Source organism: Lagopus muta, chromosome 14 (assembly GCF_023343835.1).
Source record: "Lagopus muta isolate bLagMut1 chromosome 14, bLagMut1 primary, whole genome shotgun sequence".
Classification (NCBI taxonomy): domain Eukaryota; kingdom Metazoa; phylum Chordata; class Aves; order Galliformes; family Phasianidae; genus Lagopus; species Lagopus muta.
The window spans coordinates 7904036-7931270 of NC_064446.1; the positions used below are offsets into that span (position 1 = coordinate 7904036).

The window sequence follows — 27235 nt, forward strand, 5'->3', positions numbered from 1 at the left end:
AATTCAACTGAGTGCGTCTCTGTTCTGTTACTGGCGTTCTCAGTCCTACTAAAAACTATCAGATTTTCATCCTGCTGCTGAATGGACTACTGTTTCCCTTTTTTAATTAGTTTTCTGTAGGAGGGCTCACTTAGATTCCTCATATTTGGGGGACAAAATGTTTGGATGCTGTTGCTGACAAATCCAAAACTCGCACTTCTTGCCAAGAAGAGGGTCTGCTCCAATGTTAATAGTATTATGCTCAATCCATCCATTTCCTTTACCAACTTAGCATAAATACAGACTATTCTTCATACATTTCTGCCACTAATCATTCTTCTATTGTAAGTTTTTCTTTTTTTTTTTTTCTTTTTTTTTTTTTTCTTTCCCTATTAAAAAAACTTATAGGAGTGCAAAATATGCTATGGTAGCCAGGCTATTGGTAAGATTGCCTGGGTGGTTTAGACAGTAGATGCTCCTGCAGCCTTCTTTTTTAGTAACTGTAACTGTGTTTGAGTTAGCAAAGGAATGAAGAGATACAATGACTGAATAGGAAAAACTAAACAGAAGCATTTTTTGCATGAAGCCACTTTGCAGCTGAGATGAATGAATAATGTCACAGTAAATACAAATGCCAATTCATGTGTTTAATCAACAGTGATGTCATAGACTTCACTTGGGATGTCTTTTTCCCCAGGTTACTGTGTCTTAGACCACAGTTTTCCCATCAGTGAGAATGCTTGCCCACAAATGTTCACTCTAAACTATGTGATTTTTACAGCCTGAATCTGTTTAATACATGAAAAATAAGACTGTAGCTTTGCAGTGAGAAGGCCCTACTGTGTTCAGCTGTTTTGCATAAGGAAGAATGGGTTGGCACTCAAGCAAATAAAAACTCACTAATGTGACCACATGTTCATAAATGACTGTGGCAATTAATTACACATACAGACTATCTCTTTATTTTTTTTATAAGAGGTTCTAATGTGCAAGATGGTTGCTTTGTATGGGCTTATTATGGCTAAATTCTTCAATTTCCTAGATAAACTGAAGAGCAGCAGAAAAGCTACAGAAAACAAGGGCAAGAAGTACTCAGTGTAATCTGTAAATGATGAGCTAAACGCAGACCGGCAGACTTCCACCAACGCTTTCCAAGGACAACTAGCAGTGCTCCTGGGGCTGTGCTACAGCCAGATAGCGCAGTCAGAATCGCTTCTCAGTTCATACAGAACTGTGGGCTGTGGTGTAATTTTGATAAAAATTCTTTTTTGATAAAAATTCTTCTTTTCCGCTCAGCAGGCACTGGTGCTGTGTGGGCTGCTTTAATCCCCACCACCTCACACGCGCAACTACACGTTTTTGTTTGCTGTTGTCAAGCCAGCTCTCTGCATGAGAACAGTTTTCCTCTGTTTTCCTCTGTTCCATCTCTTTGGAAATACACAATTTAGATTTCCGCACCTCAATGAGCAGGGAGGAGCAGGCCGCCGCACCTCAGCCACCGCACCTCAGCCACCACACCTCAGCCACCACCAATATGGCGCCCGGAGCGCGACACGCGATAGGCCGTGTTGGCGGGGACGCATCCAAGATGGCGGCGGCATAGTTCCACCTCCTCGCTGCTACGCAAAGATGGCGGCGGGGCGGGACGAGGTTCGCCGCTCTCCGCCCAGACCGGAAGCGAGACAGGAAGCGCGGAGGCGCTGGCGGAAGGGACCGCGCAGGAGGCGCCTGCCGGGGCTAAGCCATCCCCGCGGGCACAATAACAGGGCGGCGCTGAGGGGCAGGTAAGGGGCGGCGGGCGGGCGGAGGTATGGCGGGTCCGTCAGCTGCAGCCGTCCGCCCGGTCCTCAGCCCCTCGCTAGCCTGGGCCTGGCGCGGCGGTTCTGTCCCCTTTTGCTGTTGCGTGGGGACCCTCGCGGAGTGACAGGCCCTGAGGAAAGCGGGGGGACCCGGGGCGGGCGCGAGGTGCCCGCTGGGGCTGGCTGCGGGAGAGCGGCGAGGGAATCTGCCGTCGTATCCGCGTACCTCGGCACGAAATCAGCTGTACGCCGCGGAGCGAGCGCTGCTCGTAGCTTAGCTCTCCTCCGTGGTGTCTCGGCAGCGCTCGCGGCTGCGGGGCCCGGCAGCTCCGGCTCGTTCCGCTCCCCTGGCGGTGGGCCTCGTCGTTCCGGCTGGGGGCGGCTGTGATGAGGAGCTGCTCGGCTTAAAGTGACCCTCAGCAGCTTAGCCGGGAAGAACCAAGCTCGTTTGCCTGCTTCATGATTATTTTTTTTGATTATTTTTGAAAATTGAGTCGAGTTGGCAGCACAGAACGATAGGTGCACCTTTAACTTGTCAGCGTGGGACCTGGAGTAGCATGTGTTCTGCAGAATGCTGCTGCATAAGAGATTCAGGCTCTTTTTCCTTACTGGTAGGAGCCGAGTGCAGCGACAGCCCAATATCAGAGAAAGTTGTGCTTGCTGCCTTTAAATCTGGATTTTTCTAGACTTCTCCCTTTCACGCTGATCTGCTAATATCTTCCTCTTCCCTCAGATCACAGTCTGTCATCTTTTATGCTGTTGTACTTGAAATACTTCTCTACTTTACTCCTGAATCTGCTTGTTAATCAAGATTTTTTGACATTGTATCTGGCTCTGTGCAAATTGAATGATCAGGTGATATTCACTTGGAATCCATGCAATACTTCTTTTCATAAGAACTTGGTGTCAAAAGTAGTTTGAAGTCAATTTTAGGCTTTCTGAAGCTGAAAAACAGTGCAGTGTTGCAAACGCCCTGAACTTTCCCAGCATGCACTAAAAAGAAATGCAGTATGTGTACAGGCAGCACACTTAGAGTTTTCAGCTTTGGCAGAAGAGGCCCCAGCCAATCCACAGGGATACATATATGTTACATGCAATTCAGTAGCAAAAGATGCCATTTATGCTACTTTAGTATCAGTATTGAAAATGAGATTAACTATGAGCAATGTAGTTGGTAATGAAGAGTGTGTAAAAAGACACATACGTGTGTGAAAGCACATGTTTTTCAGTAGTTAGATCACAGTGACACTGTCATTGTTTCAAATTTTCATTTTGTGCCAGCGTGTGAATCTTCTGTGTTCCAGAACACAGAATTTTCCTTTTAATTACCAGGAGGTGCTTTGTTTATCTGCTAAGGAGCCATTTGCACGTCATAAAAAGTACTGTGCTGTATTAAATAACAGTGAGCACTGTAACAGAAACACCTCTGATAAATCTTCCAAAATCCATTTTTTTTTAATTTGTTTTCTCTCATCCGCTGAATTTTGCTATTCAACCTGTTAAACAGGTTTACTGAGTTAAAGCTGTTTTGCCCTACTCAGCAGAAAGCATTCCTCAGCTAAACAGCAGTACTAAAGACATTTCTCTTGCTGTTTGTCTGTATAGGATGTTAACTCAGTTATTCTGTTGTTAATATGAAGTTTACATTTATTTCAGCTATGTGTTATTTCTTAGAATAAATGCTTTTAAATAAAACTTTATTGTTATTCCAGTCTTTTTGTGCCAGTGATTGCTGTTGGGCAGTATAAGCACAAACACTGGAATTCAGTAAAGGGAGCAGAGAGGGGATGTCCTGCACACTGCTGCTGAAGCGAGATCTTTGAGCTTTTCAGCAACGTTGATCTTTAACTAAGCTGAGTATTTTTTTTAGCATTGTAATCTTTCAGAGGAGCCAGCCACTTCTTACAGTCCTTCTTTTTTCAGGAATTATCTGGAGCCTGGCTTCTTTAAAAGGGAAAATTGTTTTTCTGCTGGACAGAGGCCTTGTGCTGTTTCACTGGGTGATCTCTAGTCGGTGTTTGATAATCTCTTGGTATGATTTGTCTTGACTGACAAGTATGTGGATAATATCTCTGAAGACATTTTATTCACACAGAAGAGATGATCTAAAACCTGTGGCGATTTTCCTCTTTATCAATTTCCTCAAAAGGATTTTCTGGTTTCATAGGATCATAGACTCATAGAATACCCCATACAAGTTGGAAGGGCCCCCACAGTGTTCATTGAGTACAACAGCTGGCTCCATGCTGAATCCCACAGAAATCAAGCTTTATTTCTGAGTATTGCCCAAATGCTTCTTCAACTCCATCGGCTCGATGCCATGACCACAGCCATGGGGAGCCTGTCCTGTGCCTCTGGGCAGAACCTTTCCCTAATACTCTTGTGACCTCTCCCTGATGCTCCATTCAGCTCCCTCAGGTCCTGAGCTGTCACCAATGAGGCGCCTGCACCTCCACTTCCTCTGAGTAGCGACAGGTTTGGGAAGTCATGTGTGAACCTCACACACCAGGCAAACTACAACTTACTGAAAAAAAAAATTCTATTTTTCAGTTAATTCAACTGCACTGCAGTTTGCTTTTTTCTTTTTTCCTATTATTTATTTATTTATTTATTTATTTATTTATTTATTTATTTAGAGTAAGCTTAAGGTGGTGCATCCTCTATTCAGGCCTTCTCTCTCAGTTGCACTCAATTTGCGTAACGTGAACATTTCCTTTCTTCAGAAATCATTGCAAATATGGGTCCCAGGCGGAAAAATGTGAAACCGTGCTCGGTGAACAGAGAAGGTTCTGAGTCTACCAAAGCTGATGAGCCAAAAGATTACATGAACCAGCTCTCCCATGAAGTGCTTTGCCACATCTTTAGGTGAGCAGCTTTTCAGAAATCAAGTTTATTGTTTATTATTATATTGTTTTCTGTTTTGTTTTCTAATCTCACCTCCATTAATACTTGTGTCACAAACTGCTCAGAAAGTATTGAGGTAGTATGTGTGAAGAGTTGGATAAAAACTGAATTTGAAAGGGTCAGGGATCAGTCTTTCAGTTGCAGAATTCATTCAGACACTTTGAAAGTTAACTTGTGAATGTGATGAATAGTATAATAAGTGAGAAACAACAACAAAAAGGGTGATTTAGTTTTGTTCACAAGCATGTGATGACAAGTGCTTAAAGATTGATTTCAGTGCAGAAATATGCATCTCAGGTGTTACATAGCTGATAGGCTTTGTTTGAAATTGTATCTGCTTCACAGTGCCTACAAAGGGGAACTTGGATGAGTATATTACCTCACCTACAACAGCCATCCTCCAAGGTGTTCACCCTGCCAATTATACTGGAAAGATAGCATTTTTTGTGACAAGTTCTCTGAAAACAATAGCTCCCACAAGATATTTGCAGTTTGAACGTGATAGTATGTACCAGAAACTGAAAATAGCTTTGATTAAACTGTGAAAAAATTATTGTGGCTAATGGTTTGGTTGACAGTATTAGTTAGAGAGCTAAAACACGTCCCTGCTTTAGTATTCAATTTGTACCTCAAATAGCCTGTATTTAGTATCAAAAATTGGTCTTTCTTTCTCTGTAGCCAAATCTCACAGAGTGCTGTCTGAAAATTCTGTTTGAATTAATGTTATTAGGTGTTAGAAATGTATGAATTCATGTAGCCATCCTTGAGATGTTCTTTATTTTGGAAGAAGCTGAAGGAATTCACATTTGATAAATCAGAGGGGTGTTTTTTCCTCTCCCAAAGGTACCTTCCCTTGCAGGATATCATGTGCATGGAATGCCTGTCCCGGAAGCTGAAGGAAGCAGTCACTCTTTATCTGCGAGTAGTGAAGGTTGTGGATTTATGTGCAGGCCGTTGGTGGGAATACATGCCCACTGGTGAGTAGTGCACTCACTCAAGATCTGGCATTAAAGTGGTGTTGAGCAAAACTGGCTGTGCATGCTGTCCTGTTATTTATACTGACATGTACAGGGTGAATTTTCAAAAGCAGTAACAGGAGCTAGGCTTTGGATTCTTTTTGTCCGATTGTGAGGTCTGGGTGGCTTCCTCAAGTTTGTGTGTACATATATGTATGTTGGATGCTACTGTAGCTGAAATGGGGATTCTCTGTAGCAGTCTATAAATACAATCTATGTTTGTCTGGTTACTGTAAGGGAATTAAACCAAGGGTTAATCCAAGAAGAGTCTCTTTGCATGCAGGCAGGAAAAAATACAATGGAATGAGAGAGCAACTCATCTGCCACCACTTTACAATGTAAGAATAAATAAATTTTGATGTCACACATCAAGCTATCTTCAGATCAGTGGATAAGTTTGGCAACTTAGGTCACCCCTGTGAGTATTAGAATTGTGGTTGAAGTTTGTTGGGGGTGAGAGCTAAAATAAGTGAATTCTAAAACTTAGAGAATCTGCAGTTAGATGCATTAGGACTGATATCAGGTACGTGATTGCACCTAACCTAAGACAGATGTAAATAGAGATAATTTACAGCTTTAAAATCCCTCTTATATGTTGTCTTATGTTAGAATAAAATAATCCTTTGCTTTAAAAAAATTGTTTCATGTTTTGGGGAGTTATGAGCTGTGGTGAATAGTGACAGATACAGACAACTGATCTGGTTGGGTGTTGTTGAGCCATAAGTTGGTAAGTGGGATTCCAGAAAAGATAGAGGCACAGAGCCTGTCTGCAGATGTCCATCATCTGAAATGGGCGAAGGCATAGTTAGCCCTGTAGCTATGCAAACACACAGGAGTCTCCTTCAGGAGACTTAGCAAGCCTGCAGAATTCAAGGCAGAAGCATGTAGATCACAATTTCTATAATCTGGAAGCAGATGATAAGCTATTGCTTCACTGAGTACATCTTTTGACGTTAGAACTTACATTGCCATATAAAAAGGACAACACGTTTGGCTTTCCCTTTACAGCTGGGTGTCTGCTGTTACACAAATACCAAATCTGTTGTTGTCATCTTAGGTTTCACTGATTCCAGTTTCCTAACGCTGCTGAGGAAGATGCCAGACATTGAACAACTTTATGGTCTTCATCCCAGATATCTTGAAAGACGCAGAGTTCGTGGCCATGAAGCTTTCAGCATTCCTGGAGTTCTAGAGGCTTTGCAGGCCTGTCCAAATCTGTTGGTGAGTGGTTAGATTCAAGAGAGAGATTCTTTCAAAAGCTGAAATAATTCTTGTTAACCAAACAGAAAAGTGTGGCTTACAGGATTTTGCATTCATATTTACTGAGTTTATACTGAAATCTGGCTGTACAACATAGCATTTAATTGTGACCATATATACAAGTGAACAGTGCTTACAAGTACTTTGTTTAGTTGCGCCAGTGGGAATCACAGGTGATGCTAAGTCCAGCTAAGAGTTTAAACTGTGTTTTCTCTTGCTTTTAAAAAGACGAGTCGCACTGCAAATGTCCAGTAAAATGACACTGCATTGTATTTGGTGTGTTACTAGGAAATTTACATGGCTAGTAAGCATATCGTTGCTTAAACTTACTGCTTGCTGTTATTGCTTATGCTTATTGTTGCTTAAGCATTTACTTTACTTCTTTTTTTTTTTTTCCAGGGCGTTGAGACCTCCCATTTAGAGCTGGTGGAAGCTATCTGGACATACATGCCACAAGTTCATATTTTAGGGAAGTTTCGTAATCGTAACGGTGCTTTTCCAATCCCTCCTGAGAACAAGCTGAAAATTCCTATAGGAGCTAAAATTCAGACTTTGCACTTAGTAGGTGAGTGTTTAGAGGTGATGTGTATTGCCTTAATCACAGGTGAATTTAAAGTCTTTTAAAGTCTACTCTCAAACTCTTACTCAAACTCTGAGAGATTGTCATTATTGTGAAGAGAGGAAACTTGATTTTGTGGAATTTTTTGAGATATCTGTTGCAATACATATAGTAGCAGGAAGGGAAAGTCTTAAACTGTATTCACAAACTGAGGTGAAGGACTTGTGCTGAAAATATGTACAGCTTTTATCACACTTCATGTGACAAAGAAAATGCTTCATTTTTATAGTCAGAGTATTGACCTGAAGAAATTTATCCTGGATTTTATACTTTAAAATGCATTTTTAAAAGTGGTTCCTGAATTGAACTTTCATTTTGTTTGTGTATTATTAGGAGTGAATGTCCCTGAGATTCCTTGTATCCCAATGCTGAGGCACCTTTATTTGAAGTGGGTGAGACTCACTAAACCACAGCCTTTTAAAGATTTCCTTTGTATCAGCTTACGCACTTTTGTAATGAGAAATTGTGCAGGTAAGAGGGATTCATCTGTGGTTTTAGCACATTGCAAATCTAATAATTGTGTTAAAGCTGCAAAGCTATCAACTGCAAATGGAAATCTGAGAGTTGTTTTATTCAAGGTGTTGTGTAGGAATATATTTCTCCCTGTTATTTGATGCTGTGTAATTCTGTTGACATCTTTTAATTATTTAAGATGATATTTTGTTTAATTTTGTTACATGCGCAAGCTTTTACCAACATTGATCTGTTCTGTGTAGGACCCACAAATTCTCTGAAGTATGTTCCCCTAGTGACAGGCCTGGCTTCTGCCCGAAATCTGGAGCATCTGGAACTGGTCCGTGTTCCATTTCTTGGAGGACTTATTCAGCACGTGGTAGAAGATAGCTGGAGATCAGGTATGAAACTTCTCTTGTACTTTAAATAAATAGATTTTTAAAAAATCATGGATGTATTTGGTTAATTCTCTTGTCACATCAACACTGGTAGAAGCGTAGAAGGCTTAAGGTTGTGTGATGAAATGATGTTTTTTTGTCAGGTGGTTTTAGGAATTTGCACACTATAGTTCTGGGAGCTTGCAAGAATGCACTTGAAGTGGATCTTGGCTACCTCATCATAACTGCTGCACGAAGGTATGGCCCTTCAGAGCTTTCTTCTTCCTCTTTTTTCAAAATAAGTGTCTTAGTAGTAAAGTTCAAGAATGTGGAGAAGCAGAACAACATTCAAAAGTTTAAGGAATGAGTACTTGTATTCTTTGGCTAAAATAACTGGAGTTCTTTCTGTGTCTGAATCATGTTGTGTCTGGAAAGTGCTGTGCTGTTTAGTCTGGCTACTCTGGTGCTTCCTGTAACTGCAAAAAATTGCCATAAAGATACAAATATTCTCTTAATCCTACCATTGGTGAGGTATTTTCTTTGTGCTACCAGAGTGCATCTTCTTGAGTAGTTTCTGTGACAGCTGTTTGGGAATGCCTCATAATATGAATAATTCTTGATTGCATTCAGGTTGCATGAAGTGCGGATCCAGCCTTCCTTGACCAAAGATGGTGTTTTTTCTGCTTTGAAGATGGCTGAACTGGAATTTCCACAGTTTGAAACTCTTCATCTAGGATATGTTGATGAGTTTTTACTACAGTGTATGGCATTTTTAATATACATAAATTATTTGATAGATACAAGGATTAAAAGAGTTGATGTCAATGTTCAGTCAATGTCTAAAGAGTGATCATAAAGAATTTTAGTTTACCCTTAATGAGGCTGCTGATCTCATACAACAAAATGCTTGTTTGTTTTTTCACTTCTTGAAATGCTCATTGAAGTTAGAAAGTCTCAGCTTTATTCAGCTGAAGTGATTGTTTGATCCACTTTGCAATTTAGACTGAAATAGGGAATTAGAACATCGTGCTATGAAAGGCAGTTTTCTAAAGTTTACCACTATTTCTACTGTCTTTTCCATAGGTAAAATGACAAATGGGGACTTGGTGAAGTATGGCTTGGCTGATGTGGTTGAAAATCCAGGAATTATTACAGATATTGGTATGAAAGCTGTAAATGAGGTTTTTTCTTGCATCAAGTATCTGGTCATTTACAACTGTCCACATCTACATAACCCAAATAATTGGATCACAGGTATTGCACACTTTCTGAAATTTTAGAAATATTGTGTGAATAGCTCACATTTTTATGAGCAATTCATGCTAAATCTTAACTTTTAAGAAATAAGATCCTCTTAGTAAGAAGCAAAATAATGAGGTACTAGGTGGAAAAAAATAAGTGTTGAAATGTAAATGTGTGAACGATTCTTTGACTCCATGCATAGTTTCTGTATACAAATGTGAAAGTGTTTGCACTGCTAGGCAAGAGAGAGTACAGTATTTTAATATATAAAATGACAATATGATCTACTTTTTATGTGTGTATCTTAAGAGTGCATATTTTTGTTTTAACCTTCTTGAATGCACATCCTTGCAGGTCTTGTGGTGGGAAGATAGTTAAATCCTGTGGCCCTCTGGATTTTATGTATATTTCAGCTGCTGAAGTACTAGGGAGAAAGTGAGAAACAGATTAGGGTTCTTTTCAATATCAGTACTGATATGCTGTGAATTAGAAATGAAGATACAAATTTATTTTGTGCAATCATTGAGTAATAACCATAAGATAATAAAATGACTTGTGACATTACTCACAGGAACTGTACACAGGATAATACAATGTAACTAAGGTGAGCATCCACAGAATTAACGTTTTGCTCTTCTTTGCAATTCAAAGGTTGGTACAACATGAAAACCCCATAGTGATTTTAGAACAGATTTTTTTTATCCTCATACTACTGCTTATTCTGTTTTGTCGTAAGTACGATAGGTGATGCATGGTTTGGAACCAGAATGTTGCTGGTAACGGTCAGATGGGACACCAAACTCTAACCAAACTGCCTACTCTAAAATCTGGAAAGACAACAGTGAGAAATAAGTGAGATAGGAGTTCTTAAGGAAATAGATCTCTTCTCTTCTGCAGATCATTCAAGATGGACCCGGTTGGTTGACCTCACGTTGGTGCGATGCCACGCGATAAAGCTGGATTCGTTCAGTCAGTTCATTGAGTTACTGCCAAGCTTAGAATTTATTTCTCTGGATCAGATGTTCCGTGAGCCTCCTAAGGTGTGTATTTTGGGGAATTAATTTGCTTTTTATTTTTGCCTGCTCATTAGAAATACAGTGAACTCTAGCAGTTAGGCATGCTTCTAAAAGTTTTAGTAATTAAATTGAATAGCTTGGTGAGTGAATTAGGAAACTTAGGTTTGCAGTTGCTGTTATTATGGTTTGTTAGGGAGAGTGGTGCTGCTTTTGCAGAGAAAACAGTGGCTTTTATGATACCATATGATCATGTGACCAGAAAACGTGATCCTTGATAGTTAGTTCTATCTTGAGGCTATTGTGTTCCAGGAAGACTGTATAGCCTGCTCATTGTATTGATGTAAATCATCTAGTAGCATATGACATATTTCAGTAAGTTAAGATTTTATTGTGTACAGAGTTTCCTTTCATTAGGATCCTTACAGAGAAAGGAAAGTTTTCTGGATTGCCATATTTAAGATAGACCTTTGCAGTGTATAACATAAGGAAATATTAGGAACAATCTACTAGCTCTTCTTATAGATATTAGTCTCTGTATACTGTCAGAATGCTTTTTTTCATAGCAGTAGGGTACATTACAGAGGTAATCTGTCAATGTTTTCAGAGCTTTAGAGTTGTTCTTTGCTTTTAGGGCTGTGCTCGTGTGGGCTTAAGTGCAGGCACAGGAATCGGTGTCTCATCTGCCCTAGTCAGCAATCAGAACTCTAACAATGACAATGACAACAACAATAATCACCAAAATAACAACAATCCCAACATCCACCACAACAACCATCAACATCCAAATGACCAAAATGAGGAGAATGAGCTGCGGCAGGATGGGCAAGCTGAAGGGCAGCAGATTGCAGCTGAGGGTAATCTCTGATCTTTGTGAACCCTGCTGGGTAGTCAGTATGCTTGTATTGCTACTTACCTAGAGTCATAGAGAACATATATATTGAAAACCCTTACAATTCCTGGTGTGTAACTGTAATTTTTTAACCTTTTCTTAGTGCTGTCTGCACATTGCTGATACCTCTGATAAAAGCCATCTCCCTGTTGTATCTAGAAACTGATGCAGGGACATTAAAAATCAATGACTTGAGGCAGTACTGATGTTAGCAGTGTAAAACTTCAGTGTGATACTCATTCATGGATGGAGGTGTGAGGTGTTTTCTAGGCTTCTCTGGTCAGGGCTTAGTAGTGTGTCACAGTGTCCGATAGTATATTTTTAAGCTTTACCAGTGAAGACAGATGTCATTTCAAGGAATGAAGATGTAAATTCTGATTACACTACTCATTGCAATGGTAGAAGACTTTTGAAGAGTGGAAAATCTGGGAGAAATAAACCCCAAAAACTGAAACTTAAAAAAAAAAAAAAAAAAAAAAAAAAGACTAGGACTTTAGCTAGAAAACGTAGAACAAGTTGCTGTGGGCTCTTTTAAGTAGAACAGGTCTTTACAGGACTTCAGTGTGCAAATTTGAGACTGTGAAGAAATCAAGGCAATTGTTACGTATTTCTTGGTGACTGACTGGCTAGGTGTTGATTGAATTCCTCTCCATGGGTTTTGTTACTTTTATTTCCTTCTTTTAACTGTACCTCAATCTTCTCAGCACTAAATGAGATGGAGGAGGTGGCACCAGAAGAAGGGATGGCTGCTGGACAGGGCCACAGTGATGTCCCTGCTCACAGCCAAGCTGTTGTTCCTATGGAGGTTGATGAAGAGCAAGCAGGTAACTATGCTTTTGGTAAGAAACTGCCTTTTGGTATCACCTCTCAAGGTGTTAAGTACTTCAGTGTAAGTTTGGTTATTAATTTTTTTTTTCCAGGTGAAATATCTGGTACATTTGAAATTATGTTGCTAGCACAGCTTATCTCTGTGAAGAAATTCAGTATGTTTTAAAGTCTGTATTACAATTTCCAATTTTCTTCTGCCTTTGTTATTAGGTAACTAATAATATATGTTTATACTCAAGGTTGGTAATTCATGCTTCTTTTAATGATGGAGCCACAGAATGAGTGATGAAGTTGAATGAGATGGCTAAATTGAACTAAATTCATCTCTCATAATTTTTTTTCAAGGAGTTCTGAAAGTTCTTCAGACTTTCAATCCACTCTTCTCTTATTTTTACTTGAACTGTTGTGGTTCTTCTGTTTTCAGGACCAAGTGGCATTCAACCTGTTGTAAAAGCAGCACCTATTACTGTACATGATTCAGACAGCGAGGATGAGGAAGAAAGCATGGGAACAAGAGCCTGCATCACTAACAACATTGCACAGAATTACTCAGATGGAGAAGAGAAAACCAGAGATCCAGTGGAAACTAAAGAACCTTCAGGTGTGGAACAGCTGGGTGAGGGCTGGACAGTGTTCTGCAAAATTTGTTCTTCAGTTTTTCAGTCTTGTTTACAGCTTTGTAAAAGGCATGCATGTTTGTTTGCCTCCTCCACTTTTCTTCCTTATTATAAGTAAAGAATAGAGAGGCAAGGACATCTCTCTATGAGCTCTGATCATGTAGTTGTTGTACAGATGCAAATCAGAAGTATAGTGCTGCACTGCTCAGCAGGCAGAAACCTGCCACTCTTTATTTGCAAGTGTGTGTAATTTAGCATGTCTGTGAAGGCAAATTTGCAGTTCTTTTGCATTTATGATTCCCCTGCCAAAGCATTGCTCCTGGTTTAAAAATAAAAAATAAAAAAAAAAAAGTGACAGTTGTGGCCATCTTTTGGTTCATACAGGACCTGTGGAATTGTCCTGGAGGGAGGGGATGCTTCCAGGTGAAGTTCAGTTTGATAGGAACTTTAGAATTCTCAGGGTTACGTTTAGTACTCTGTGTTCACCACTTCTCAACAGTGCTCATGATTACTGTGTGTATGTGTATGTATATACTTATTATTAGTATACATGTTATTAAGAGTCAGAGGCTCTTTGTGGTAGTGTGGCAACTATAGAGAGATGCAGAAAAGGGCATTCCATCCCTTGCAGAATTTACAGCTATAATATGTGCAGCTGTGGCAGTAATTCTGAGTCCTGTGTCTGATACTGTGTGACATGCTGTCTTTCCAGCAGCACAGATGACTTACTATTTCCTGTAGTTTTTATTCTAAGTGAAGTGGTTTCATATGTATGCAAGAAAGGAGGAAGTCAAAGTCAAATTATAAGTAGTTGACAGTTGAAGTGCATGTGGTATTAAGACTTGATGAGTTTTTAGCTAAGCAATTAGCATGGAAGTCCTGTATTGTGAAAGACTGAGAAATGAAATGGTCTGATACTGATTTGGTTTCTGTAAGACCAAGGAAGAATCAAAGCTGCAATGAAACAAGTATCTTCTTGTAGTCATCGCACTCCTTACACCTAATCTCTCTCGTCATTTTAGCACATTTCCATGAGGCTGTATAGGGCTATTGTTACAATGTAGACGTCGGTTCCCTTTGGGGAGTTGAAATAATCTGTAGTAGAAAATAAGAAGCGTTTAGAGGCAATTGGATAGAACTTCTGCAGAGCCAGTAATATTCTGGGGGGCCTAGTTTAGTGTAATTAGCTGAGAGAAATAAGTTAGTAGACTTTTAGGTTCTCCTTGTGATTATGTACACTATTCACTGTGTTTCTTTGTTCATCTGTAAACTGAAATATCTAGAACCTACCTACACTGTGTTTTGTGCCTAGGAGGGGACCTAAAGATAGCTGTTGAAAACAAACTTTTGTCATATCTACATTATTATTTAATTCCTCAGATTTATTCCTTATATTTAAGAAAAGAGAAACCTATAATTAAAAAACATATAATTTTTTTCATATTTTTGTGGTTATGCCTTTTTAACCAACTGGTTAGCTGGTTTGTCAAAATATTAACCCTTCTGGCAAATACGTGTCATATTTACTGACAGGCACACCAGCACACCACTACAGAAATAGCTGAAAGACTTTATAGAAACTGAACAACCGCTCAAATTAGTGTTAATTCACATAACATCTGAAGGAGTTGTGAACAGCATAATGGTCATGACAGGATTTGTTATTGTCCTCTAGGCTACATTCTGTTTTAAGAAGCCTAAAAGAGTAGCCAGCACTCAGTATTTATTTGAACTGTGTATTTGGTTGTCTCATTGTTTTCTGATATTTAACTTACAGTGAGTGGTAAAGGCAAGACACCCTTGCGGAAGAGATGCAGTGCCAGCCAAGTGGGCCAGGCAAAGCAGTTCCATATGGAGGAAAGCAGCTGTGAGAAAGGTTGTCAAGTAACAAGTGAGCAGATTAAAGCAGACATGAAAGCAGCAAGTGACATGCCTGAAAGGAACAAAGGCAAAGATTCTTACCCGAGTTGTGGTAATGCAACAGGATCAACAGGATCATCCAGCTCCTGCAGTGCTATTTCTCCTAGCCCTGACTGTGCACAGACAGCTAGTAGCCACTGTGCTGGCACCAGCCTAACAGCTGCAGATGAATCCAGGCAGTGTGTCTGCTCACCTTGTAAAAGTGAAGGTTCCAGTGAGAGAGAGACTGAGGAGACCTCTGTTTGTTCCAGGTGTTCCTGCTACAAGCCACAGGACACGCAGCGGAGGACTAGTGGGTGTTGTGATGGGGAATGCCCATCCACCAGTGGTGCCTGCAGGAGTGGACGGAGCAGCACTGGGTCAGATTTTGCACTTAGGACTCTGCCGAACTGTGGGTCTCCTCGAGAGGCAGGTGGTGAGAGGACTAGTGGGAGTGCCTGTGGGCCTGCCAGTGGGGAGCAGAGCGTGGGCTCACAGCAGAAAACCTGTGAGATGCAGTATAAAGAAGAATATCCTCGCCGGCCGCTGACGAGAGCTAGAAGCAAGCTGTCACATGTCCCTCTGGTGTCAGAGTCAGGTATGGCCTATATACAGTGTTCATTTCTGAGTAAACTACTGTCCTGCCATGGGAAAGTGTTGAACAAGAGCAACACCCACAGGTAATAGTGAAGTTAAGCATGAAACATACTGAATAACAACTTTAAGTGGTTCTCAGAGGTTCAGAACAACTGACTTCACTGGCTTAGCTGGGTAAAATAACAAGTTCCTCTTTAAAGAATGCCATTGTTGTTTTTCTCCATGCAAGTATTTCTGTATGTTATCCATTCCTACAAAACAGCATTTCATTTACTCATTTGAAAACCAAATGCAACTCCTTTTGACAGCATCTCTCTTCCTGTGAAGGTTGTCATTTATTGAAACTTAAGAATGCCTCCACTATTAAAATTCTCTCTTTAAAAGGAAGACAGCAGGTATGCTCAGATCTCAGAAAGAAGGCAAGAGTTAATAACTGATACTTTATCAAACAATAACAAAAGCCAAGATTAGGATTGAGATGTAATACTGTACAAGCTTGTGCACCTGCATGTTGGACTTCATTTCCAAGTGTGTAAGGCATGACAATCAAACGTGTTGAAAACTGTCTTTTATTAAACTAGTTCACTTTTCACGTAATATAAAGCATATGAATAAAACAACAACAAAAAAGTCCTGAGGGGCTGAAATGAAGTTGGAAACGTTGGGAGAAGAATAAATGCAAGAGGTGAACTTGCTATTTCTTCTGAATTTACGTGCTTGCCAAACTAATAATCCTAGTTTGGCATAGCAGAGTTTGTAATTACCTCATATACTCAGCATTCTTTACTGAGAATACGTGGCAATAAAAATGAAACTGAGAAATGTAGCATGCTGGTTCCAGGCCCGTACGTGATGGAGGTAGAAAGGATTGGTAGCAGATTCATATCTCTGGTAACATGGAATAATTCAAACACAGCAAGTCCTTATGTTTTTCCAGTTTAACTTAGTGTTGCTAAGTGTGAACAAAACCTAAATCATGTAGGAAATCGTTCCATGGCTGAAAGCATCTCAGAAGAAGTGATCTTATTTTTACATTTAATATTTTTTCTACCTTGCTCCATTATGACTAATCTGCATTATTTAATTAAAAGACAGCATTTCCTCTCTATCTTCATAAGTCAGTGAGATCTTAATATTATTTTGCTGTAGAGTTTGAATTGTTTTCCTATAAATAACCTGGGAATGTGCAGTAAAAGTCACTGCTTTCCTCTATTCTGGTATAAATGAAACTGATTTTCAGATTCTGTAACAAACCTATATTTGGTAGTTAAAAGTTTTCTTTCCTTTTTTTTTTTCTTTTTTCTTTTTTTTTTTTAATTACTTAAACAGTGGAATGAGTTGAACATCAAAGCCAGTGAAATGTAGAAAGCATTATGACCAGTAATGATCACTACGGTGTGTAATAGTGATTTTTACCTCAGTAAAAATGCAAGCCACAACTTTTCCTGTAATGAATCTTTTCATTTTGACATGTGTTAGTTCTCATTCGTGGTGAAGCAAGCTTTTCATGAGCTTAAAAATGTTGTGTTGAACCTTCTGTAAGGCCGTGGACTGTATCTTGAGCAATGCGACACAGAATTGGAGAGCTGTGTTGTGGATAGTGAAATGCTTCCTGTCTGTAAATGCTGTGGGAACTGTTAAAAAGTAACAAACAACAAAAGCAAATCAAGCAACCCTCAACTAAAACATGGGAATGATCATTCCTTTTTCATGAACTACTTAACATCAGATCTTTCAGCCTCTGGCTCCCCTCTTTAGGGGATCTAATCCTTTGATTAGGTGGAATTCTGCAGCTCATAAGCCCGCCGAGTATCACTTGTAATTGATAGTTCTCGTGTACTGGAAGCTGATGATGTTATGTACGTTAATAATGATCTCTTATTGTTAATAGTGATATAGAATAGTTAGTATTTTCTAATATTCTGCACATTTATCTTGATTATAAATCTTTGTAAGCATGCCATCTGTTTTACAAAGGAAAAAAGTTAAAGGGTGATTCACTTTAGTAAAATAATTGATACTTTTGATCTGTTAATCGTAGAAAATTAATTATTATATTTATTCTTTTCAAAGCTTTGTATTTTAAGTCAAGAAGGAATTTGATACAACTGATGTATTTTAATAGAGTATGAAGCAGTTTGGGGACCTCAGAGTATTTTATACCTGGGCATTGTTTGCAATGTCAGGAAAAACTCTGAAAGTTATAAAGAACCAACTTTCAGGTAGTTTGAGGTTATTTCTACTATTTAAAACAGTAAAGGTATTTTGTTTCCTGGATTTGTTAAGAGCATTGTTTGCTGCACAGAACCAAGTGTAACTTAACAAACTGCCGTCTGTTCTTTTCTTGGCTCGTTGTCCCTGATTCTGGACCAGTAGGTTAAGGATTCCTGTGTTTTCATCTGTAAACAGCACCCCTACCTTCTCCAGTCCCCAGATTATTCTACACAAATGATTCAGAGCAACAAATTTGAAAGTCTGTTTCCTAGAATCACAGAATGACCTGGGTTGAAAAGGACTACAGTGATCATCTAGTTTCAAGCCCCCTGCTTTGTGCAGGGTCACCAACCAGGCTGCCCAGAGCCACATCCAGCCTGGCCTTGAATGCCTCAAGGGATGGGGCACCCACAGCCTCCTTGGGAAACCTGTTCCAGTGCTTCACCACCCTCTGTGTAGAAAAACTTCCTCCTAATATCTAATCTAAACCTCCCCTGTCTTAGTTAAAACCATTCCCCCTTGTCTTATCACTATCAACCCACTTAAACAGTTGTCTCCCCTCCTGCTTATATGCTCCCTTCAAGTACTGGAAGTGTTTTGGTGCAAAGAAAAGATGCATAGTTTTTTTCAGGACAGACAGGTATTTTGATCTAGCTGTATAAAAAAAAGTATGTGTTCTTCATGGATATTTTCACCTAGGAAATGCCTCTGTTCTCTTGAGATGTAAACAGAGGAAAACTTGTTCTGGTTCTCTGCTTTCAGAAGTGACGAAACCAAGGCCAAGGCAAACCACGAAGCGGAAAAGGACTGCTGACAAGTCCACAAGCACAAGTGACCCAGTTATTGAGGATGATCATGTTCAAGTAAGATGTTTTTCCTCACTCACTACAAGTTTTTATCAGCTGGGGGTGCTCACGAACAGCAATACAGTAGCGTAGACTTGTCTTTCTTTTAGGACTAGATGTTGTTCTCTGTGGTCCTGTCTGTATGTAGGAAAATTCTGTTTTGGGTGCAGTGATACTTGAAGGCTGGCTTGAGAAGAGCAAAGTAAATGCTAAAGCTAAAATTGAAGTTACTGAGATGCTCACAGCTACAGTGCTGCATAAAGTCCTGCCTTCCCATACTGTCTGTGATGTGCAAGGGGAAATTTTCTTCTCTGACATTTGATTTTTGAAATGACAGCATAAGCTACTGCTGTTAAAAGAAACATGGTGTATGTAATTAACTCTAGAAATACCAGCTCAATTGTAATGTTGCAAGCTGGGGGTTTTCTTACTAGGTAAATAACTGGTAGGTGGTAGATTATCTGATAGAAACTGTGTTTTCTGATGAGAATTTTTTTATTTTTTTTTTTTATCCTGTGAAGTTATTCTTTTGCATTCTGTGATGTTGCTAGTCAGCAGAAAGTCTTTTTTTTTCTGCCATTAAGTGACTAGTCATCTCAAATGCCTGTGAACCCAAGTTGTAACATTTTGATTAGTATCTCCTTAGTATCTTTGTGTATCTGGCAGTAGCAGCTTATTTGATTTGATTTGATTTGATTTGATTTGATTTGATTTGATTTGATTTGACCTATTATGGATTTGTTTGTTTTCAACAGGTACTGACTTTGAAATCCAAAAATCTTGTTGGAATCACTTTGACCAATTGTGGAATAACAGATTTGGTGCTGAAAGACTGCCCCAAAATGATGTTCATACATGGTGTGTAGCTGATGTTATGCCTGTCTCCTCCATCTAGGATCATTAGACGTTTCTGAAGGAAGCCAAGTTAATCCGTTGCTGCTTTGCTACAAGTCAAACTGATATTTAGAATTATTGCATCTCAATTTGAATGTTCTTTTCCTCACAAACTGTAACAGATTTAATAAAGATTAGTATCAGAAAATCAACACTTGAAATTATGTGACAGTTACAAAGACAGAGATACTTATTGAAGAGAGCGATAACACGACAATTGGAAGCTGATGAAATGATTTTTAAAGCACCTTGTTGTTTCTCTGTTTCTTCCTGCTTCCACATATTAGTTAGCTGACATGATGATGTCTTCCTTCTTGTCATGATAAAAATCTATTTTAAATTATGGCACTTAAGATGCATTAGATTCACATTCCAGGTTGTATGACTAGTCCTGCAGTGAAGCATTGTGTCATCTGTTGTTTTCTCTAACATGGACACCAGCACCGTGTTTTCTTCTGAGATGAAGTATCTTTGTTTAACAGAGAAGGAGGAAATTATTTCTTCATTTATTCCAGAATACTTCTTAAAACATAAATTAACTTTTAACTAGATTTTGATGACATGAGCATGATTACTAGAAAGGAAATAGCTTTCTTTTACCCTGCAATACACTGTATTGGATCTGATTTATAAGTCATTGGATTTCAGTTGTGGGGATACACAGAAAGTTTCAGGGGGCTTTGTAAAAAGAAACAAAGGAGGAGGGAAGGGTACTAGATTGAATTTGACATGGACTTTAATAAAAGTTTGATCAGAACATGGAAGAAATTAACAGATGCTGTATTTCTTCAATATACTTAAGTTGCCAGATATCCAAATTACTTCAGTAATTGTTACTTACATTATTTGTTTGCCTTCTTTTGAAACAGTCTGCTTTGAAGATGTCTGAAAGGAGAAAGCCTTTTCAGTAGTTTATTTCTTGTTTTCTTTTGATTCTTTTAATAATTTCATTTGCTTGTTTATAGCTACGAGGTGCCGGGTATTGAAACACTTAAAAGTAGAAAATGCACCAGTTGTGAATCGGTTTGACTACGCCCAGTGCAAGAAGTTAAACATGGATCAGGTCCTAGATCAGATTCTCAGGATGCCACCAGAAAGAAACCGTATCATTTACCTTCGTCCAATGCAGCAGGTATCCAACCAATTTCTCTTGTTCAATCACAGACAGAGCTGAAGTTCTTTGCCTGTATTCTTTCTCTTCTCTTTGCTTCATTTGTTTTTCAATTAATAAAAGAAATGTGGATGCTACAATAACTTGTTTATTAAAACTGTGTCCCATCAAGGCTTTTATTGCAGATACTGGAACTTGGATGATACTGAATTTTAAGACTTAATGTTAATATCTCCAATAGTCATTGCATTACAAGATATTAAAAAAATCATGGTGCATTGAATTAATTCCCAACTGAATAACTAAAGGTAACTTTAAGAACCTAGATGCTACTAACACAGCTTGTAGTTACATATAAGCAGAAGCATGACATAGGTGTAGGTGTCTGAAATCTTTTACTGATGTCCTGTTAGCAATTAATGTTTTGAATAATGCTGTAAAGCTGAAAGCTGAATCCTCTTGGTACTGAACAATGTTAGAATAAAGTTTTGATGCTGGCAGCCATCTTTTTCTCCCTCAGATTACTCATAGGAGAACAAAGCACTGGCATTAGTGATTTGTTGATATCATTTCGACAAGCAAATAATAGAGCTTGATCTAGAATCCAGACTAATTTTTGACTTGTACTCATGCCAGGATGTTCTGTGTTATACAGCAAGTTTGTGGGTCAGATTTCCTGACCAACAGGGGAAGGTTGATTTGGTATCAAAGCCAGCTTTCTTTGAGTCTTTGATCTTAAAGGAGAGTAGTAATACTATTGAAAACAACTGGACCAAAGACAATTCTGAGCAAGTGAATGTAGTTCAGACTGTTAGATAGTTTTGTGAGGGATACATATACACTGGAGTTGGAAAAACTCATCAGAAAATACCATATCCCACCACATTCCTTAGGAATTTGTCACTGGCAAAGCTGTGCTAGGAAAGTTTAACTCACGTATTGCATTATGTATGATGTTGAGATTTCATTTAATTGTCCCCCAGAGTTTGGGAGATTTTATAGATGTCTGCTCTTGACTCTAAAATCGCATTCCTTTGTATCTCTTTGTTACAAGTCTTTATTTGCCTGCTTTCACAGGTGGACACACTGACTCTTGAACAGAAGATATTTAGTGGCCCCTATCCCTACCATATTTGCATAATTCATGAGTTCAGTAACCCGCCCAACGTCCGCAACAAGGTGCGCATTCGGAGCTGGATGGACACGATAGCAAATATTAACCAGTGAGTACCTGTCCTGCAGTGGCTTTGTGGAAAATACAGTCAGTCCTGATTCAGAGCTGCAGTTAGCTGTAGGCTTGTAGTATTCAGTTGCAACGTAAAAAAAAAAAAAACCAAAACACCTTAGTTACTGGCTGGTGAAGTTTGAATTCTGTACGGTGTATTGATATAATATCAGTGTTAAGATAGAGCTAACAAAAAACTTAGATTAAATAAAACTGGTCATATGAAAAATACTGTAGAATTCTCTAGTTCCATTCCATGCAGTAGTAACGCAATTTAACACTGAAGGAGTCAGGGTGGTTGAGAGATATTTTCAAATGGGAAACCAAATTTTGTCTTTTAAAAAAGAGAGAAGACTGATTTCCTTCAAGAAATAACATTTCTGGAGAAGATGATGTACAGTCAATTTCACTTTGTTACTGAGGAGCAGAAATTCCCAGCAGCAGGCAATTGTATATAATGGCTTTTGTCCACATACTTTAAGTCTGTGTTTCTGTTGTCCAGGTTTGTCACTAAAATGGTTAAAAGAACAAATGTATTTTTGAATGCTTGTTTAGATGCAATTATGATGGGTTATTTTTTGCAGATAGAAGCTATGTGTAAAAGTTACCTTAACTCAGTGATCTAAACAAGACGTATTCTCCATAGTTACTCAAAAGTGAAGGGACTTCATACTGTTTTTATGTGAAGGTCTTAGAGGAGCATTTCTATGGATTCAGGCTCATTAAAGTAAAGGTTATGCAGTAAGATTTCCCATTTGGTTCTTCTTCCTCCTCCCTTCACATTTCCAAGCAATACTGGCTGTAATCTTTTCATCCATCTCTCTAGAGAGCTTATTAAATATGAGTTCTTCCCTGAAGCAACACGAACTGAAGAAGACCTGAAGAAATACACTAAGTACCCTTGGGGACGAGATATTTACACTCTAGAAGGTGTGTGTCTGTAGAGACCTGAAAGTTGATGCTCTTTCTCTTGCTCAGATAAGTAACTTTGATTGCATCACATTGTAAGAGACATTAATAATCATTGTTGTGAAGGAAGTGGAGGGCCTTTAGCACAGAGTGGAGAAGTTTATGTTGAGAAGATGTTTCTGCATTGAGAGTGCTGATGCTACAGGTGTGCTGCTGTCTCCCTTGTATCTTCATCCTGTCTGTTTTCTAGGCATTGTGGATGGTGCCCCTTACTCCATGATTACTGACTTCCCATGGTTGAGGTCACTGAGGACAGCAGAGCCAAACAGCTACGCCAGATATGACTTTGAGGATGATGAGAGAAGTGAGCAGTCTTTTGTTGAAAGCTTCAAAGAATTCTAATTTGTTGCTTGGTCCAAATCTGACAGTGTGTTCCTTTTTTGTTGTTGTTGTTTATTTTTGTTTTCTAATTCTTATCCTACTTTTGTAGGCTATAAATAACCACTTGTAAAAGTGTTGATTGGACAAGAAGGGGGACTGACAGTATAGTAGTGCAGGAGTGGATTGAGCAGCTTGGAGACTCCTAGTTATGACAAATCAGAAAAGCAGTGTAATGTTTAGCCTGAAAACATGATGAGTGTGTCATACCCAGAAGAATTAACTCAACCAATGTTCAGTGGGCAGCATCAATAATGTGGGCAGTCTCAGCAGAATAAGTTCTGTACAGTGGTGTTTCAGAGTTTGAACAAGCAGCAAAACAAAGAAGTGTAATATTTTAGCTGGAGTGAATGCACTTAAATGTACACAAAACTAATGTTGTGATGTGTAGATCTAGCAATTCAAGTTCTCAGGAATTTCCTGGTGTTAGTAGTCAGAGCTCAGCTTCAGTCATGCTTCTGGCTTGGTGTTTTGAATTGTGAAGGTAGGCTAAAGAAAGTCCAACAGAGAGAGGAGTGAGATTCACAAAGCATTGGGAGAAATAAGGAAAGAATTTGACTTGAAAACGCTGGAACAGAGAAGATGTAGGTTAGAGTTTAGGATGAAGTAAGGCTCTTTCTGTTTAGGAGCTTGTCTTGTGAAATATTACAGGAGACACTTCCTAGGGCTTCAAATAAGAAGCTTGTTCAGTAGCAGGGATAAATACGTTCTTTTACTACTTAACTAGGAAAATCTTGGAATTTCCTTCTTTAGAAGTATTCTTAACTGCCGTGGTTTCAGATGCAAGTATCTACCTCTGTTTCAAAGAGGATGAGCCTCAAGAGGATGAGTCATGGCTATACATTTCTGTAATATTTTTTAAAACTGATTCATAAACTCCATGATTGCAGTTCAGTACGCAGTCTAAAATGTCAAAAAATGATATGTATTCGTTTAAAAGGTGTAGTTAGCATAAATAGGGTGTTAAAGCCATAAAAAAGGCAGTTGCTTCATCCTTAATTACTCTTGTTTATACAACATTTAAGTGATTGATGAAACAGGGATCCGGAAAGCATGTCAGGTAAGTCTCAGGAGGAAGGCTTTGTTGTGCTTTCAGGTTCCCTTCACCTACAGGCACAGAGACTAAGTGTATACTAAATGAGGATTAGAGCTATTGAGCAGTTTAAATGAGGGGAGAGGAAGGCAAAATGAATCTATGAATTCCATAACAGGAAGGATTACGGTTTTCACTCTTACGCTTTCCCCAGCTACTATTTACGCACCCCGGAGGAAAGGACAGCTGTCTGCAGACATCTGTATGGAAACCATAGGAGAGGAGATCTCTGAACTGCGCCAGATGAAGAAGGGCGTATTCCAGCGTGTGGTGGCTATCTTCATCCACTACTGCGACGTCAACGGCGAGCCGGTCGAGGATGATTACATCTGAGCGGATCCCCTGTCATCTCCTGTAGGTTCTGCTTGGCTCTGCCCGCCATGGGAGCAGGTGGATTCGTTCTGAATGCAAAGCGGTTTTTTGGAACACACACTTTGCAGTTGCTCTTACTCTGCTTGGAAAGAGTATGTAGTAAATGTATAATGAAAAGTAAAAATTGTATACTAAGGTTTGTACATAGGTGAAACAAAAGAAAAAACTTCCTAATACTGAGACTTTATTTCATATGTTTATACAATTTAATTTAAATTCCATTTTAATGAAGGCCAATGATTAGGAACAGGGAAGAATATTTGAATTTTTCAGCCCATATAATTCACTGCAGTTTTTTTTTTTTTCTTATAAACAAAATCCCATTTGCTGTGTTCAAAAGAGTCATCACAGTCTCTTTTAATCTGTGCCTTTTTCTTGAGCATTTAAGAGTCCAGTCTGAGTAAACCTGTTGAGCACAACTTTTGTGTCTTGTGTGCATTTTTCAAAGGAAGAGAATTGTGGCTGTGGGAAAGAAGGCCAAAAGCTGAAGAAAGCAGCAAAATTGGTGATCTGTGGTAGTTTCTGGAGTTCATAAACAGCTTGGAAAAAAGATTTAGCGCTGTGCAAGATAAATTCTATACACTTTGTACTTGTAGATTTCATTTTATTAGTGTATCGACTCTTGTGATATGCAGAATAAGCTAGTCATGTTTGGCTTCATTCTCACATGTAAATCTGTGCTTATTAACAAGCTGAAATGGGAATTTTCTTTAGGCAGGCAGGAAAAGGGATACGTAATTATTGTCAGGGCTGCAACTATGAAAAACACATAAGTCATCTGACTCAGTGAGCTTTTGGGCTGATTCATGCTCATGAATGCAGATTTTCCATACAGTCAGTACATACTGCTGTGCTTTGCCCCTGAATAGTTGTTTTCATTGTATTAGAAAATACCTCTCCTTCCCACAGTTTTCAGAGATGTTTTGTGTACATCCAGAATTTGCTACAAGTCCTGTATATGGGTGTTGCTCACTGTACACCCCACTGAAGTCCTTATGATAGAGATTGGATGTTTTTGGGCATATGTCAGGAATATCAAGCTGGAACTAACATAAATAGGAATTTCAGTTCTTCCCTGCACTGACAAATACTGCTTTTTTGTTGTTTTCTAGTAATATAGTGTAGCAATACTCTATACTTAATTTCAAATTAAAATTGATTACCTTTCTGTCCATGAGTAACTCCACACGCACAGCAATACCATACAAAAATGCACAAGTCAGTATTAACCTAGCTGGTTTGTATGCTGTGACTGAAGTTCCTGTGGAAGTGGGACACTGGTTAAAATCCAGCATACTGTGACACGTATCTGTGTGCATACATAGCTGCAGCTGCACAATTGCACCTTTAGATGCTCCATGTGGTCAGCTATGGCCTGATGTATTGCTTCTGCTTTTTTCCAAGTTACAAACTTACCAGCCTATCAAAATACAACTGTGGTAAAAGCTGTAAAGCAGATCAGTTCATGCTATTATAAGACTTTACTCATCGCTGTTGGTGATTTCACTTCTTTGAATATTGATGTGAATGTGACTAACAAGAATTTCTAGCCCTGTAGAGCTGAAGAGGCAAAGCCATTCAATAGAGCAAAATCAGCACTCATTTCCTCCATATCTGTCCCTCAGCAGAAGTTCATGAGGTCCTAAAAGTACATTAGATAAGAGGAAGAGTATGGTGCATAATGGGAACAACAAGAGAGAGGTATCTAACTGTCAGTGCTGTTAATACAGTCACTTTAATACAGGATCAAACTTAATGGTTTCATTGTGACAGGTATATTTAACCAGAGATAACAGTGTAAAATCTGATTCTGACCCTTCCCAGAAGCATTTCAATTAATCTGAATCAGTCACACGTGTTTACCATTTTAATGCAGCAGGTACAGGAAAATGTGCTGCATTTCTGGAGTATTGCACCAGATCTGCTATCTAACTTGAGCTTTTTGAGGAAGTATTTATACAAATAGTGTACTTATTTATATTCAGTGTTCCTTTGTGTAAGCGGTTGAAACTTGCAGTACTTTTAACCTGTTAAACATGACACCTGTTTGGCACAGAGTGGTAACATAGTGACTGAAGTCATTGTGTCCACATGAAAGCTGTGGAGATGGAGGTGGTTGAGGTTATATCTGGGGTGCTGGCAGGGAACCTGCTTTCTTCCTTAAGTTCAGCATCTGAAATCGAGGAAAGGAGCAAAGCAGATGAAATGAATTATGTTCCTGTTCAACTTTTACTAGCAAAAACATGTCTGGAGGTTCTCACCACCAACTCAAAATGTTATTACTGGTTCGTGGATGGGTACAGTTAGCATCAGTGAGAGCTGCTGTGTGAGCAGTAATTGCTGTGCTAGTTGTGGGCTGCCATGCACACACTCAGCACTGCCCCAGCTCCGGGTGGGAGGGCTGCAGGGTTCCTGGTTTGTTTTCTATGGCGAAGAACAGAAGGTTGTGGTTTGGGTGTCTGATTTCTTCCTTGTGGATCCTTGTGTCACCGTGCTGGGGGTACGTGTTAACAGGACTGATCACGCTGCCATCAGCACAATGCACTGCGGGGGTGTGTGGGAGTTGCAAGTTTTCTTTGCAAGCTGCTTTTTAGTTTGTCAGCTAAAGATTGTTTATTGGAGCAAAGGAGCAAAGGAGC

General features: G+C 39.2%; 1 protein-coding gene across 4 annotated transcripts; it reads left to right on the forward strand.

Annotated features, from left to right (window-relative positions):
• The first annotated feature begins 1566 nt into the window (after nucleotides 1-1566).
• FBXO38 (F-box protein 38) lies at nucleotides 1567-25782 on the forward strand. 4 transcript variants are annotated; one of them, XM_048960610.1, is made up of 22 exons: nucleotides 1570-1763; nucleotides 4502-4643; nucleotides 5526-5659; nucleotides 6756-6919; nucleotides 7358-7523; nucleotides 7911-8048; nucleotides 8294-8431; nucleotides 8572-8665; nucleotides 9038-9168; nucleotides 9491-9661; nucleotides 10547-10689; nucleotides 11297-11519; nucleotides 12259-12378; nucleotides 12807-12983; nucleotides 14777-15496; nucleotides 18472-18572; nucleotides 19310-19412; nucleotides 20414-20580; nucleotides 21637-21782; nucleotides 22611-22714; nucleotides 22944-23057; nucleotides 24379-25782. In XM_048960610.1, exons 2-22 carry the CDS (start codon nucleotides 4516-4518, stop codon nucleotides 24555-24557), a joined length of 3561 nt encoding a protein of 1186 aa, XP_048816567.1. In that variant the 5' UTR covers nucleotides 1570-1763; nucleotides 4502-4515; the 3' UTR covers nucleotides 24558-25782. The 4 variants fall into 4 exon arrangements, 3 of the variants coding, with proteins under 3 accessions (XP_048816567.1, XP_048816568.1, XP_048816569.1); XM_048960611.1 differs by lacking the exon at nucleotides 1570-1763 and having other exon boundaries at nucleotides 4530-4643; nucleotides 5542-5659; XM_048960612.1 differs by lacking the exons at nucleotides 1570-1763; nucleotides 4502-4643 and having other exon boundaries at nucleotides 5550-5659; nucleotides 6832-6919.
• The last annotated feature ends 1453 nt before the right edge of the window (nucleotides 25783-27235 follow it).

What these genes read in the sequence shown, in the direction of transcription:
- FBXO38 (XM_048960610.1), top strand. Translation starts at nt 4,516, where the DNA reads ATGGGTCCCAGGCGGAAAAATGTGAAACCGTGCTCGGTGAACAGAGAA. An exon ending in ATCATAACTGCTGCACGAAG is followed by an intron (nt 8,666 to 9,037) that starts GTATGGCCCTTC and finishes GATTGCATTCAG; the next exon opens with GTTGCATGAAGTGCGGATCC. An exon ending in TTGAGGATGATCATGTTCAA is followed by an intron (nt 18,573 to 19,309) that starts GTAAGATGTTTT and finishes TGTTTTCAACAG; the next exon opens with GTACTGACTTTGAAATCCAA.